At 37.5% G+C, this 13334-nt stretch overlaps 1 protein-coding gene and 8 non-coding genes across 9 annotated transcripts in view; 5 read left to right on the forward strand and 4 right to left on the reverse strand.

Annotated features, from left to right (window-relative positions):
- LOC103505492 (proteoglycan Cow) overlaps positions 1 to 1392 on the forward strand; it is a gene marked incomplete at its 3' end in the record, with an annotated part of 40285 nt that extends 38893 nt beyond the window's left edge. Inside the window, exon 10 of the mRNA XM_026820818.1 lies at positions 1331 to 1392. Within this exon, the coding sequence (XP_026676619.1) occupies positions 1331 to 1392 (62 nt within the window). The remainder of the gene's footprint in view (positions 1 to 1330) is intronic.
- Trnan-guu lies at positions 326 to 399 on the reverse strand. The gene has a single exon. It is a non-coding gene; the product is annotated as a tRNA-Asn (tRNA).
- Trnan-guu lies at positions 614 to 687 on the forward strand. Its single transcript has one exon. It is a non-coding gene; the product is annotated as a tRNA-Asn (tRNA).
- Positions 1393 to 1680: 288 nt separating the features above from the next.
- On the forward strand, positions 1681 to 1754 carry Trnan-guu. The gene has a single exon. It is a non-coding gene; the product is annotated as a tRNA-Asn (tRNA).
- Positions 1755 to 7243: 5489 nt separating this feature from the next.
- Positions 7244 to 7317, reverse strand: Trnan-guu. Its single transcript has one exon. It is a non-coding gene; the product is annotated as a tRNA-Asn (tRNA).
- Positions 7318 to 7491: 174 nt separating this feature from the next.
- On the forward strand, positions 7492 to 7565 carry Trnan-guu. Its single transcript has one exon. It is a non-coding gene; the product is annotated as a tRNA-Asn (tRNA).
- Positions 7566 to 8539: 974 nt separating this feature from the next.
- On the reverse strand, positions 8540 to 8613 carry Trnan-guu. Its single transcript has one exon. It is a non-coding gene; the product is annotated as a tRNA-Asn (tRNA).
- Positions 8614 to 8833: 220 nt separating this feature from the next.
- Positions 8834 to 8907, forward strand: Trnan-guu. The gene has a single exon. It is a non-coding gene; the product is annotated as a tRNA-Asn (tRNA).
- A 974-nt stretch (positions 8908 to 9881) lies between these two features.
- Trnan-guu lies at positions 9882 to 9955 on the reverse strand. Its single transcript has one exon. It is a non-coding gene; the product is annotated as a tRNA-Asn (tRNA).
- Positions 9956 to 13334: the final 3379 nt, after the last annotated feature.

Here is a 13334-nt window from a genome sequence, read left to right on the forward strand (position 1 = left end):
AGTAGACCCTGTGGACTGCTTCAGTGATGACTTCAAATCGGCATCAAATATTGCCTGATTAATTAGTTAAAAGTTCATTGACGTCTTGTTAGCGCAAGGCTGTGTGTTCCGAGGTGTATTTAAGTTCGTTCTCGGAACGGCTATCTTTTTCCTATCCTGTCTTCCTTCTCTCTTTAATTTCGGGACGATAAGGCCTTGGCAGTTAAAGTTCCCTCTATCAAACTTTTTTTTTTTTTTAAAAAAACCTTTTTAGTTTTAACTGACTATAAGAAAATCCCTAAATTAAAGATGGGTAAAAGGGAGGAAATATATGTATAAAAAAAATCGCCCCCGGGTGGATTTGAACCACCAACCTTTCGGTTAACAGCCGAACGCGCTAACCAGTTGCGCCACGGAGGCTTGGTTGTAAGTACTTGTATGCAAATGTTTATATCAGCGGAAAGGTATTAGGATTAGATTTGGGATGTCAAAAGTTGCCAAATAATTATCATACCTCAGTACTCTGATTACTCCAGGTACCTACATGTTGCATTATCTCTTATCACAAAGTATATTGTACAGAAGCTCAGAAAGCTCAAATATGTACAACTTAACAACCATGTCTTACACACAAGCCTCCGTGGCGCAACTGGTTAGCGCGTTCGGCTGTTAACCGAAAGGTTGGTGGTTCAAATCCACCCGGGGGCGATTTTTTGAAAATGTATTTGTATTTTGGGAAAAAATTGGATAGTAAGTAATTTGTGTCTTACTTTTTTTCAACTTTTTGTGGTCGGGAACCGAGAAAAGCCACCAGCACTCACATCCCCAGATGGTCACCTTTCCGGATACCAACCACGTGCAACGTTACTTAACTTCAGTGTTCCATGGGGAACAGGTGCCTTCAGTGTACTATCGGCGAATGTGAAATTGATCGTACAACTCCTATGACAGTATACCTAGGTCCTTCCTGGGTTCGATTCCCACTCCGGGCGGATTTTATCCGAAACAGATACAGATAAGGTTCATTCTCGGAATACGAATCCTATAATAGTAAACCTGTCAGCTCCCATGGCGTAGTGGTCACTGCGCTCGCCTTGCACGCGGGAGACCCGGGTTCGATTCCGTGAGGAAAATGAGTGGCTATGACATATAAATGCGTATAGCGACCGGTGCCAGCATAGTAGGTGAACATCGGATGTTTGGGATTATTGAGATATTGGGAAAATCCTACAATGTTGCAGTGAGCACCAAAGTTGTGATATAATAACACAAAGAAACTGCATTTATTTTTATAATAGAAAACCTAACTAAAGAGCTGATATTGCTGATATGTTTCCTAATGTTGTTGCAGAGAAACTAGTGGCCACAGCAGCAGGGGCAGGAACAGGAGGAGGCAAGGTGAATGATAACCGCCCCGGGTGGATTTGAACCACCAACCTTTCGGTTAACAGCCGAACGCGCTAACCAGTTGGGCCACGGAGGCTTGTGTGTAAGACATGGTTGTTAAGTTGTACACATTTCAAACTTTGAGCTTTCTGAACTTCTGTACAACTTTGTGATAAGATATAATGCAACATGTAGGTACCTGGAGTAATCAGAGTACTGAGGTATGATAAATATTTGGCAACTTTTGACATCCCCAAATCTAATCCTAATACTTTTGAATGATATAGACATTTACATACAAGTACTTGCAACCAAGCCTCCGTGGCGCAACTGGTTAGCGCGTTCGGCTGTTAACCGAAAGGTTGGTGGTTCGAATCCACCCGGGGGCGATTTTTTTTATATATATATATATTTCCTCCCTTTTACCCATCTTTAATTTAGGGATTTTCTTATAGTCGATTAAGACTAAAAAGAATTCCTGTTCTCTGATAGGTATGGGTATGAAAGCATGAGTGTTCTAAAATAATGTGAAAGCTGTCTGTCTTTAAAAAAAGAATCTCTACAACGATACCTATTATCTGTTTCATACGTATCTGATGAGGGATGGCATGCTATAAACTTCGACCTGGGGATGGGTTAAGACTAAAAAGAATTCCCGTTCTCTGTTAGGTATGGGTATCAAAGCATGAGTGTTCTAAAATAATGTGAAAGCTGTCTGTCTTAAAAAAAAAAGAATCTCTACAACGATACCTATTATCTGTTTCATACGTATCTGATGAGGGATGGCATGCTATAAACTTCGACCTGGGGATGCTAAAGCACAGGAAAGAGGTCAGTATTGATTAATAGAAGCTGTCACTAGAAAATACGCCATAAAGTAACTATCATTAAGATTATTACTTTTTATTATAATTGTATGGTCTCAGTTCTGTATGTAATACCTAGTTGTCGCACTCAAATATACTTAAGTCACTTTCCTTGCTTGTAATTATATCAAAACTAATAGGTTTAATTGAATATTTTACTCAAGTTTTTATACAAGTAAACTCTATACACTTAGGATATTTTATACTAATTTTACAATATGAACAAGTATTTTTTTATAGATATTTGTTCAGACCCGAAGATGTCTTTCGTGTGAGGAGATTGTGAAGGGGGTAAATATCTGTAGTGTGAGTAAGTTTGGACTACTCGGTCATTGAGTCATCAGATCCCAACACCATATACTTGTACCTATAGGGAGTTCCGAATGTGAAATTGATCGTACAACTCCTATGATAGTATACCTAGGTCCTTCCTGGGTTCGATTCCCACTCAGGCCGGATTTTATCCGAAACAGATACAGATAAGGTTTATTCTTGGAACACGAATCTTATAATAGTAAACCTGTCAGCTCCCATGGCGTAATGGTCATTGCGCTCGCCTTGTATGCGGGAGACCCGGGTTCGATTCCGTGAGGAAAATGAGTGGCCATGACATATAAATGCGTATAGCGACCGGTGCCAGCATGGTAGGTGAACATCGGATGTTTGAGATTATTGAGATATTGGGAAAATCCTACAATGTTGCAGTGAGCACCAAAGTTGTGATATAATAACACAAAGAAACTGCATTTATTTTTGAATGTTCGTTCTCGGAGCGGCTGGCTTTCTCCTATCCTGTCTTCGTTCACTCTTCGATTTCGGGACGATAGTACCTCAGCAGTTATAGTTCCCTCTATCAAACCTCTTGAAAAAGAGGCCCATTTTCTTACTTGTCACTCAATGCTCCAAGCTCTAACTAAGACCTAGCTCTAAGTTCTAACCAAGACCTAGCTCTAAGTTCTAACTAAGACCTAGCTCTAAGTTCTAACTAAGACCTAGCTCTAAATTCTAACTAAGACCTAGCTCTAAGTTCTAACTAAGACCTAGCTCTAAGTTCTAACTAAGACCTAGCTCTAAGTTCTAACTAAGACCTAGCTCTAAGTTCTAATTAAGACCTAATAAAAGTTCAAGGGTGGATAAATAATAATCCGTTTGCGTTTTTCTTCGCAACTTTGCACTCTGCATTTTCTTCCTCGTTTAAGAAATTTAAATAAATAAAGATTTGACATTCCACTTTGCTTAATTACTTCTGAGAGAGAGAGAGAGAGAGAGAGAGAGAGAGAGAGAGAGAGAGAGAGAGGAGAAGAGAGAGAGAGGGTTAAAAAGAAAAGTGTAATAAAAAGAGAGAAATAGAAAAAGGGATTGGGAGAGGGAGAGAATAAGAGGGAGACAAAGAGGAAAAGGGAAGAGAGAGAGAGAGACAAAGACAGGAGCTGTTGTCTTTTGATGTTGAAAGATTTGAAACTTTTCTCTCTCTCTCTCTCTCTCTCTCTCTCTCTCTCTCTCTCTCTCTCGCACCCTTTCTTTAAAGTCTGTCATTTGTGTTTCTTATTTTCTTTTCACTCTTTCCTTCGACTCTCTCTCTCTCTCCCTCCCTTCCTCTCTCTCCCTCTCTCTCTTTCTCTCTCCCCCCCCCCTCTCTCTCTGTTTTCTTCTTTTCTTTCGTTTTTTTTATTATTTCACATTGCTTCTTCTTTTCCTTCTATGTATTTCTTTTCACATGTCGTTCAATTTTTTTTTGCCCATAACTGAAAATTGCTTCTCTTTTCTTTGTACGAGTACGTATATCGCTTGACATAATGTCAGTTGTGAAAAATACGATACAAAAATTCATACGAAATTCTATGTAAAAATGTTCGTTCTCGGAACGGCTGGCTTTCTCCTATCCTGTCTTCGTTCACTCTTCGATTTCGGGACGATAGTACCTCAGCAGTTATAGTTCCCTTTTTCCAACCTCTTGAAAAAGAGGCCGATTTTCTTACTTGTCACTCAATGCTCTAAGTTCTAACTAAGACCTAGCTCCAAGTTCTAACTAAGACCTAGCTCTAAGTTCTAACTAAGACCTAGCTCTAAGTTCTAACTAAGACCTAGCTCTAAGTTCTAACTAACACTCGTATTTATGAACAAGAATGATCGTTCTTAGATCAGTCTCAATTCAAAATTGACCAATCAAATGCCTTGAGACTATGCTTAGCACGAACTTAAGAGCCAGCATTTTGTTCATAAATATGAGTGTAAGACCTAGCTCTAAGTTTTAACTAACTCTCTTTCAGTATTTACTCTCTTTCATATAGTTTTCACATATTTTTCCTCTTTGAAGAATATTCATTAGGTAATTAGGTAGCTACCTAGATAATTTTCTCAGTAGGTACCTATACCTATTTTACAAAAAAACAAAAAAAAAAAAAAACAACAAAACAATAAAACAAAAATCTTAGGAAGCTAGTACCTAGATTTTTTTCTTTGAAAAACAGATAGTGTAGTGGCGTTCGTGTGAAAGGCCATCTATCAGGTAGACCTGATCAGGTCCGCTTGTCAGGTCTATCTAATAGTGTGTGGCTGGCCTTAGGACGGTGGACTTCAGTGCTTGGTTCAAACCCAAGTCAAGTCATAAAATTTAGCGGGGTGTATTGTTCTTATTTTCTCTCTTCTACCCTTTCCCCCCTCTCTCTCCCTCCTCTCTCTCTCTCTCTCTCTCTCTCTCTCTCTCTCCCTCCCCCTTTTTTTCTCTCTCTCCCTTTCGTCCGAAAGGCCATCTATCAGGTAGACCTGATCAGGTCCGCCTGTCAGGTCTATCTAATAGTGTGTGGCTGGCCTTAGGACGGTGGACTTCAGAGCTTGGTTCAAACCCAAGTCAAGTCATAAAATTTAGCTTGGTGTATTACCTACATACTCGTATTATTATTTTCCTTTTCTCTTCTCCTCCTCTTTCTCTCTCTACCCCTCCCCTTCTGTCTCTCTCTCCCTCTCTTTCTCTCTTTCCTTCTCTCTCTCTCTCTCTCTCTCTCTCTCTCTCTCCTGCAGGTATATTCTCCGCCTAAAGTTTTTCACTTTCATTCTTTTCAAGCAAAGTTACCTACCTAGTAAAGCCTTTCATAAGTCTTTCCTGAAAAGAGAAAGCCGAAAAACATCCGTCTTTATAATATGAGAGAGAGAGAGAGAGATGAGGGAAGAGAGAGAGAGAGAGAGAGAGAGCTAGATAGAGAGAGAGAGAGAGCGAGAAGGACGGATGCTGGTTTACATATTATTTATGGCAGGCAATAAATATGAAATACATAATGTAAATTCCTAAACATTGTAAATTGTAACGTCTTGTCTTGTAAAATGTTTTAATAAATATTGTAGAAGAGTAGGGACTAGGGAGTATGCACCTACCTACATAAACTTTTTCTGATAGACTTAACCGGTTTTCTGATACATATAAACTGAACCGGTTTTCTGATAGGCTCAAAAATCTTGAAAATCACAAAAAAATTCTTACATATGCCATACTAATAATGTATTAATTTCTCATGAAAGACAGCCTAGTTAGCTTGGTTGGTAGTGCGTCTACCTTGTATTCGCTATAGGCTACGGGTTCGATTCCCGCCCGGGTCGGATTTTATCCTGAAGGGATAAGGTTCGTTCTCGGAACGGCGGGCTTTCTCCTATATGCTGTCCTTTTTTTCTCTTCACTTCCGGGACTATAAGACGTTAGCAGTTACAGTTCCCTCTATCAAACCTCTTACCTGTAAGTACCTACTTACCTACCTACCTTATTTTCAAGGAAGTTCAAATGCCATATTGCCATGGCGCCATACTATGTTGCCATATTTTAAGCATTTTTGAGTAAAATAAAAAAAAAAAAAAAAAAAGAACAAAGAAAAAAAAAAGAAATACTTACTAGGTAAAAAGAACTGTACTTAAATAGGCAGTGGTTATGCATTTGGGAAAACATTTAGCATGAAAGGTCGATTCCTATGTAAAAAGTCCTCAAAAATCCAAATCTGGAGTCAAAACAGCGAAAAATTATTTTAAAAGGTTCAAAATTCAATTTTTTATTTGACGTTCCAAGGAAAAGTGTAAAATGGTTGCCTCTGATTCTTGAAAAAATCGCTTATTTTGCCATGTTTTGAACAAATAAATGCCATATTTTCCCAAAATAAGTGCTATATTGCCTTGTTTTTACTGCCATATTTTGGAAAAATAAGTGCCATGTTCTGAACTTCTCTGCTCATTTTATTAGTTAGACATGCTTGATCGAAGTAAATACATGGAACAAAATGAAAAAGAAGATGAAGGATAAAAAGAAAAAGAGGGAGGGAGGGGGGAGAGATAGAAGGAGGGAGAGGGGAGATAATTGGAAAATTTCGAACGAGTACAAGTAAACATTGAACTTATTATTATTAGGTATTCTCTCTCCCTCTACCTCCCTCTTTCTCTCTCTCTTGGAAAAGTTCCAATCAATGTTTCGTCAGGAAAATCCATAACACCTACCGAATTACCTATACGTAACCCTCTCTCTCTCTCTCTCTCTCTCTCTCTCTCTCCCTCCCTCCTTCTCCCTCTTTCTTTTCTTCTTTCTCCATTCGTCCTCTCTTATTCTCTCTCTCTCTTTTTCTCTCACTCACTCTCACACACACACACACACTCACACACACACACACACACACACACACACACACACACACACACACACACACACACACACACACACACACAGAGGTTGGGTGGAAGAGCTCCTCCAGGAGAACCCTGCCACTGGGGGGATGGGGGGGGGACTAACCGATAATAAGAAAATCCCTAAATTAAAGATGGAAAAACACATTTGACCTAAAAATTTAAATTCATCTGTTCCTAAATTTCTGTGGGATTTAGATGGAAAATAATGCACATAGATTATAAATATGTACGTCTACAAGCTACGTAACATAAGTCAATTAAAGGGGAAAGAAATACTTTTTAGTCTTCACCGATTATAAGAAAATCCCTAAATGAAAGATGGATATAGGGGAGAAAAAATACAACAAAAAATTCGCCCCCGGGTGGATTCGAACCACCAACCTTTCGGTTAACAGCCGAACGCGCTAACCAGTTGCGCCACGGAGGCTTGGTTGTAAGTACTTGTATCCAAAAGTCTATATCAGCGGAAAGTATTAGGATTAGATTTGGGATATCAAAAGTTGCCAAATAATTATCTCTTATCACAAAGTGTATTGTACAGAAGCTCAGAAAGCTCAAAGTTAAAAATATGTACAACTTAACAACCATATCTTACACACAAGCCTCCGTGGCGCAATTGGTTAGCGCGTTCGGCTGTTAACCGAAAGGTTGGTGGTTCAAATCCACCCGGGGGCGATTTTTTTCTCACCAGATTTATTTGTTTTAGAATCCAGATTCCAGGCCCTAAAATTCTAAATAAATTCTCACAAGCCTTATGTGAATTTAAGTATTAGGTATTGGCGAGTTTTTGCAATCAAAATTAACGTCCCATTAACTGAACTCTTTAACGTTATTTGACAAAAACTCTGTGCAGAAACGAGTGTTCGTCAAACAACGTTAAAGAGTTCAGCTAACGGGTCGCTGGCTTTTGGTTGAAAAACTCGCTATCATGTAATATCCAGAGTAATTTTCCTTTGTTTCTTATTTCAGATTTGCGAGCATAACTCATTCCCACCTTCAACTCAGCTGCGTTTCAATAAACAAACAATTCACTCATCCGCCATTTTGAATCGAACAAAAGAAAATAAAACGTGAATTATTGGTAAGGAATCGAGCGGCATGAGTACCACACAATCTGGTAGGGAGTTGAGTCCCAAACTGAGAACTAACAATCAAAAATATTTCACCTCAGTCGCTATTAAGTTTTTAGGTATAAGTTTTACCTAACCCCTAGGTGTATGTGTTAATCATAAATGTGCAATGCTGTAGTGATAGTTATTAATATTCTTTGTAAATAAAATATATACTTCCACCCTGTACATGTGATGTGGAAGGCCGGTCCCTGGTGTGCGCCGTTTCACAAGCGAAAGGTCGCGGGTTCGATGCTCAAAAGTTACGAAGTACGTAACAAAAGTTACGTACTTCGTTACGTACTAACAAAAGTTACGTACTTCGGATAATAATTGTCCGATAAATAATTAGTTATCAAATTGGAATCAATTGACGGTGTGAAGTCCATTCCGCGTTTTGTGGAACATGATACTTGTGTTGCCCCGTCTAACCAAGTCTCTGAATTTAAGTGATATTTAGAAGTGACTCTCATCCAAGAGGTGCTGGGTTCGAATCCCGGCCGTATATTCCCCAAAATACAAATACATTTAAAAAAAATCCGCCCCCGGGTGGATTTGAACCACCAACCTTTCGGTTAACAACCGAACGCGCTAACCAGTTGCGCCACGGAGGCTTGTGTGTAAGACATGGTTGTTAAGTTGTACACATTTCAAACTTTGAGCTTTCCTAACTTCTGTACAACTTAGTAATAAGATATAATGTGCAACATGTAGGTACCTGGAGTAATCAGAGTACTGAGGTATGATAAATATTTGGCAACTTTTAACATCCCCAAATCTAATCCTAATACTTTTGAATGATATAGACATTTACATACAAGTACTTGCAACCAAGCCTCCGTGGCGCAACTGGTTAGCGCGTTCGGTTGTTAACCGAAAGGTTGGTGGTTCAAATCCACCCGGGGGCGGATTTTTTTTAAATGTATTTGTATTTTGGGGAATATACGGCCGGGATTCGAACCCAGCACCTCTTGGATGAGAGTCACTTCTAAATATCACTTAAATTCAGAGACTTGGTTAGACGGGGCAACACAAGTATCATGTTCCACAAAACGCGGAATGGACTTCACACCGTCAATTGATTCCAATTTGATAACTAATTATTTATCGGACAATTATTATCCGAAGTACGTAACTTTTGTTAGTACGTAACGAAGTACGTAACTTTTGTTACGTACTTCGTAACTTTTGAGCATCGAACCCGCGACCTTTCGCTTGTGAAACGGCGCACACCAGGGACCGGCCTTCCACATCACATGTACAGGGTGGAAGTATATATTTTATTTACAAAGAATATTAATAACTATCACTACAGCATTGCACATTTATGATTAACACATACACCTAGGGGTTAGGTAAAACTTATACCTAAAAACTTAATAGCGACTGAGGTGAAATATTTTTGATTGTTAGTTCTCAGTTTGGGACTCAACTCCCTACCAGATTGTGTGGTACTCATGCCGCTCGATTCCTTACCAATAATTCACGTTTTATTTTCTTTTGTTCGATTCAAAATGGCGGATGAGTGAATTGTTTGTTTATTGAAACGCAGCTGAGTTGAAGGTGGGAATGAGTTATGCTCGCAAATCTGAAATAAGAAACAAAGGAAAATTACTCTGGATATTACATGAAAGCGAGTTTTTCAACCAAAAGCCAGCGACCCGTTAACTGAACTCTTTAACGTTATTTGACGAACACTCGTTTCTGCACAGAGTTTTTGTCAAATAACGTTAAAGAGTTCAGTTAATGGGACGTTAATTTTGATTGCAAAAACTCGCCAATACCTAATACTTAAATTCACATAAGGCTTGTGAGAATTTATTTAGAATTTTAGGGCCTGGAATCTGGATTCTAAAACAAATAAATCTGGTGAGAAAAAAATCGCCCCCGGGTGGATTTGAACCACCAACCTTTCGGTTAACAGCCGAACGCGCTAACCAATTGCGCCACGGAGGCTTGTGTGTAAGATATGGTTGTTAAGTTGTACATATTTTTAACTTTGAGCTTTCTGAGCTTCTGTACAATACACTTTGTGATAAGAGATAATTATTTGGCAACTTTTGATATCCCAAATCTAATCCTAATACTTTCCGCTGATATAGACTTTTGGATACAAGTACTTACAACCAAGCCTCCGTGGCGCAACTGGTTAGCGCGTTCGGCTGTTAACCGAAAGGTTGGTGGTTCGAAGACCAATGGGAGCTTTTCATCCTATGATCCTATGACAAATATATTGGATTACTAGACCTAATTTGATAAGGATTTGCTTGAAATATGTATTGAACAGGTACCCACTTGCAAATTTTCTACCTTTTCCCCCCATATGAACTTTGAACTATCAGTGTAACTTATCTACTTCACTCATTGAAAGTAAATAGGAACCATCCCTAAACTGTTAATATAGAGCTTCACGAAGTTCGTGAAGTGTACTCTGAAGTACTAATCTACAAGATGATTGGGTAATTGTTACCGAAGTTTTGCTTGGTGTTTCTTGAAAGTTTTTTCATTCGTTGGAAAGTAGAATCCCTGAGTTCCCCATTGGTCGATATTATACCTAAACTTCTAATGTACATAATATATTAAATTTATTAAGTTGATTCTCCAATAGCTTTTAATCCTTATCCCACCTTTCTCCTTCGTCCTATTTTCTGTCTTGCTCTATCTCTTCCTTCTATATCTTACCGTTCTCTCACTCCTTTCCTTTCAATATCAATGCTTACCACGTATATCGAAATTTTCGAAAAGGGAATTTTAGTTGTGTTCTCACTAAATACATGGTTTTAAAAGATTTATTCAAAAGATAGACAAATTGTTGACTTTTCGTAATTATTACGTCTACAAGGTTTCATGGGACTAGGTTTTGGAGATCATTAAGAGTGAGTGAGTTATAAAAAAGATCTACTCTTTTCAGTGAACAACTCAGTCAATGAGTCAGATCCTAAAACATACTCACAGTTCAATTCCCTGTAGGTACAAGTATATGGTGTTGGGATCTGATGACTCAATGACCGAGTAGTCCAAACTTACTCACACTACAGATATTTACTCCCTTCACAATCTCCTCACATGAAAGACATCTTCGGGTCTGAACAGATATCTATAAAAAAATACTTGTTCATATTGTAAAATTAGTATAAAATATCCTAAGTGTATAGAGTTTACTTGTATAAAAACTTGAGTATACCAGTTAGTCCTATGAAACCTTGTAGACGTAATAATTACGAAAAGTCAACAATTTGTCTATCTTTTAAATAAATCTTTTAAAACCATGTATGTAGTGAGCTGTGAGGCCTCCCTAACTAGACATTTTTCATCTGAATAACTTCATAAATAAATGTGCAAGATTGTTGTTGTTTTTTTTCCAAACATGGAAACGTTGTCTGTCCTCTTAGCATGAAAGATAAGTACGGGTTCACGTGTTAATACACATAGTCTATTATTACTACTTATGATAATGCTAAGTATAATATTAAAATATTTCATAGATTATAACTTTATTACAGACCAAGTCCAAAAATCGACTTTTTGAGTACCTACCTATTGTATATTGTTGGAAAGAGCGCGAAAAGATCGATCTATTGGTTGCTAACTTCACAGAGTTGTATTTTCAAAAAGAGCGCGAAAAAAACCATCTATTGGTTGCTACCTTCACTTTAGTGTTGTATTTTAAATAATAAAAAAGAGCAAAAACATAATAGCTATCTCTGTTTAAAAATTGGCTAGTTCTAATCTTTAACTCCATTTATTTTAAAACGCTTTTTTGGATTTGGTCCGCTCTGCCTCTAACTTTATTTCTATTAAATGTATATTGATGTTCTTTACCTACCTAGGAAATATTTAGAAGACCAATGGGAGCTTTTCATCCTATGAGAAATGTATTGGATTACTAGACCTAATTTGATAAGGATTTGCTTGAAATATGTATTGAACAGGTACCCACTTGCAAATTTTCTACCTTTTCCCCCCATATGAACTTTGAACTATCAGTGTAACTTATCTACTTCACTCATTGAAAGTAAATAGGAACCATCTCTAAACTGTTAATATAGAGCTTCACGAAGTTCGTGAAGTGTACTCTGAAGTACTAATCTACAAGATGATTTGGGTAATTGTTACTGAAGTTTTGCTTGGTGTTTCTTGAAAGTTAATAGTTTTTTCATTCGTTGGAAAGTAGAGTCCCTGAGTTCCCCATTGGTCGATATTATACCTAAACTTCTAATGTACATAATATATTAAATTTATTAAGTTGATTCTCCAATAGCTTTTAATCCTTATCCCACCTTTCTCTTTCGTCCTATTTTCTGTCTTGCTCTATCTCTTCCTTCTATCTTACCGTTCTCTCACTCCTTTCCTTTCAATATCAATGCTTACCACGTATATCGAAATTTTCGAAAAGGGAATTTTAGTTGTGTTAGAAGCATACCTGAATGCGTTTCACAAATGTCGTTTCCCACTTGATTCACCTCGATAAAATAAGACTTGACTTGGACTCAAACCACCAACCTCCCGATTCTAAATGTACCAAGCTAGACACTATCCCACTGCGGTGAGCCAAAATGTCCATATATTGAGATATTGATGTATATTTCTGAATGAAGTCTTTTGATCTTGATTTAGTCATGTAAACATCTCTTTGTGTTGAAACTTTGAACTGTAATATTGAAGTGAGTGTTATTTTGCTCTGTAAGCATTGACATATCCTGGTTTACTTTGCTGGAGGAAAGGGACTTTTCAGTCCTATCCCTACAACATAACCAAGGTAACTGTTACGTTTATATCTCGTTGCGTCCGTAAATTTTCTTCTCTAGAAGAAGTTAACGTCTCCTTCAATCCCCTAATCCTTTCCCCCCGTGTATTATTTTAATTTTTAGTTCTGTAGATTCTTTTAACGTAGAGGTTGTATTTTTTTCTGTTGTCTGTTTTTCATTTTATTATTTTTAAAAAATCAAACGAAAATTATTAATATTTTGTATCAATTCTCCTTTAATCCCCTAATCCTTTCCCCCTGTGTATTATTTTAATTTTTAGTTCTGTAGATTCTTTTTACGTAGAGGTTGTATTTTTTTCTGTTGTCTGTTTTTCATTTTATTATTTTTAAAAAATCAAACGAAAATTATTAATATTTTGTATCAATATTTTATGATATGTTGCAGTAGGTGTAAGTTTTATTTACGATTATTTTTCCCCATGCGTTTTTTCCCGTCTTGAAGACTAGTTTCACACAAATTAATGCAGAGTTGTAATCAACGAATGATATTTGTGCTTACTTTTTAGTGGGTCTTCGTGTTTCTTTCTTCAACATACAGTAGAACCTCGATTATATCAACTAATTGGG

This window comes from Diaphorina citri, unplaced genomic scaffold (genome assembly GCF_000475195.1).
Source record: "Diaphorina citri unplaced genomic scaffold, Diaci psyllid genome assembly version 1.1 scaffold178, whole genome shotgun sequence".
Classification (NCBI taxonomy): Eukaryota; Metazoa; Arthropoda; class Insecta; order Hemiptera; family Psyllidae; genus Diaphorina; species Diaphorina citri.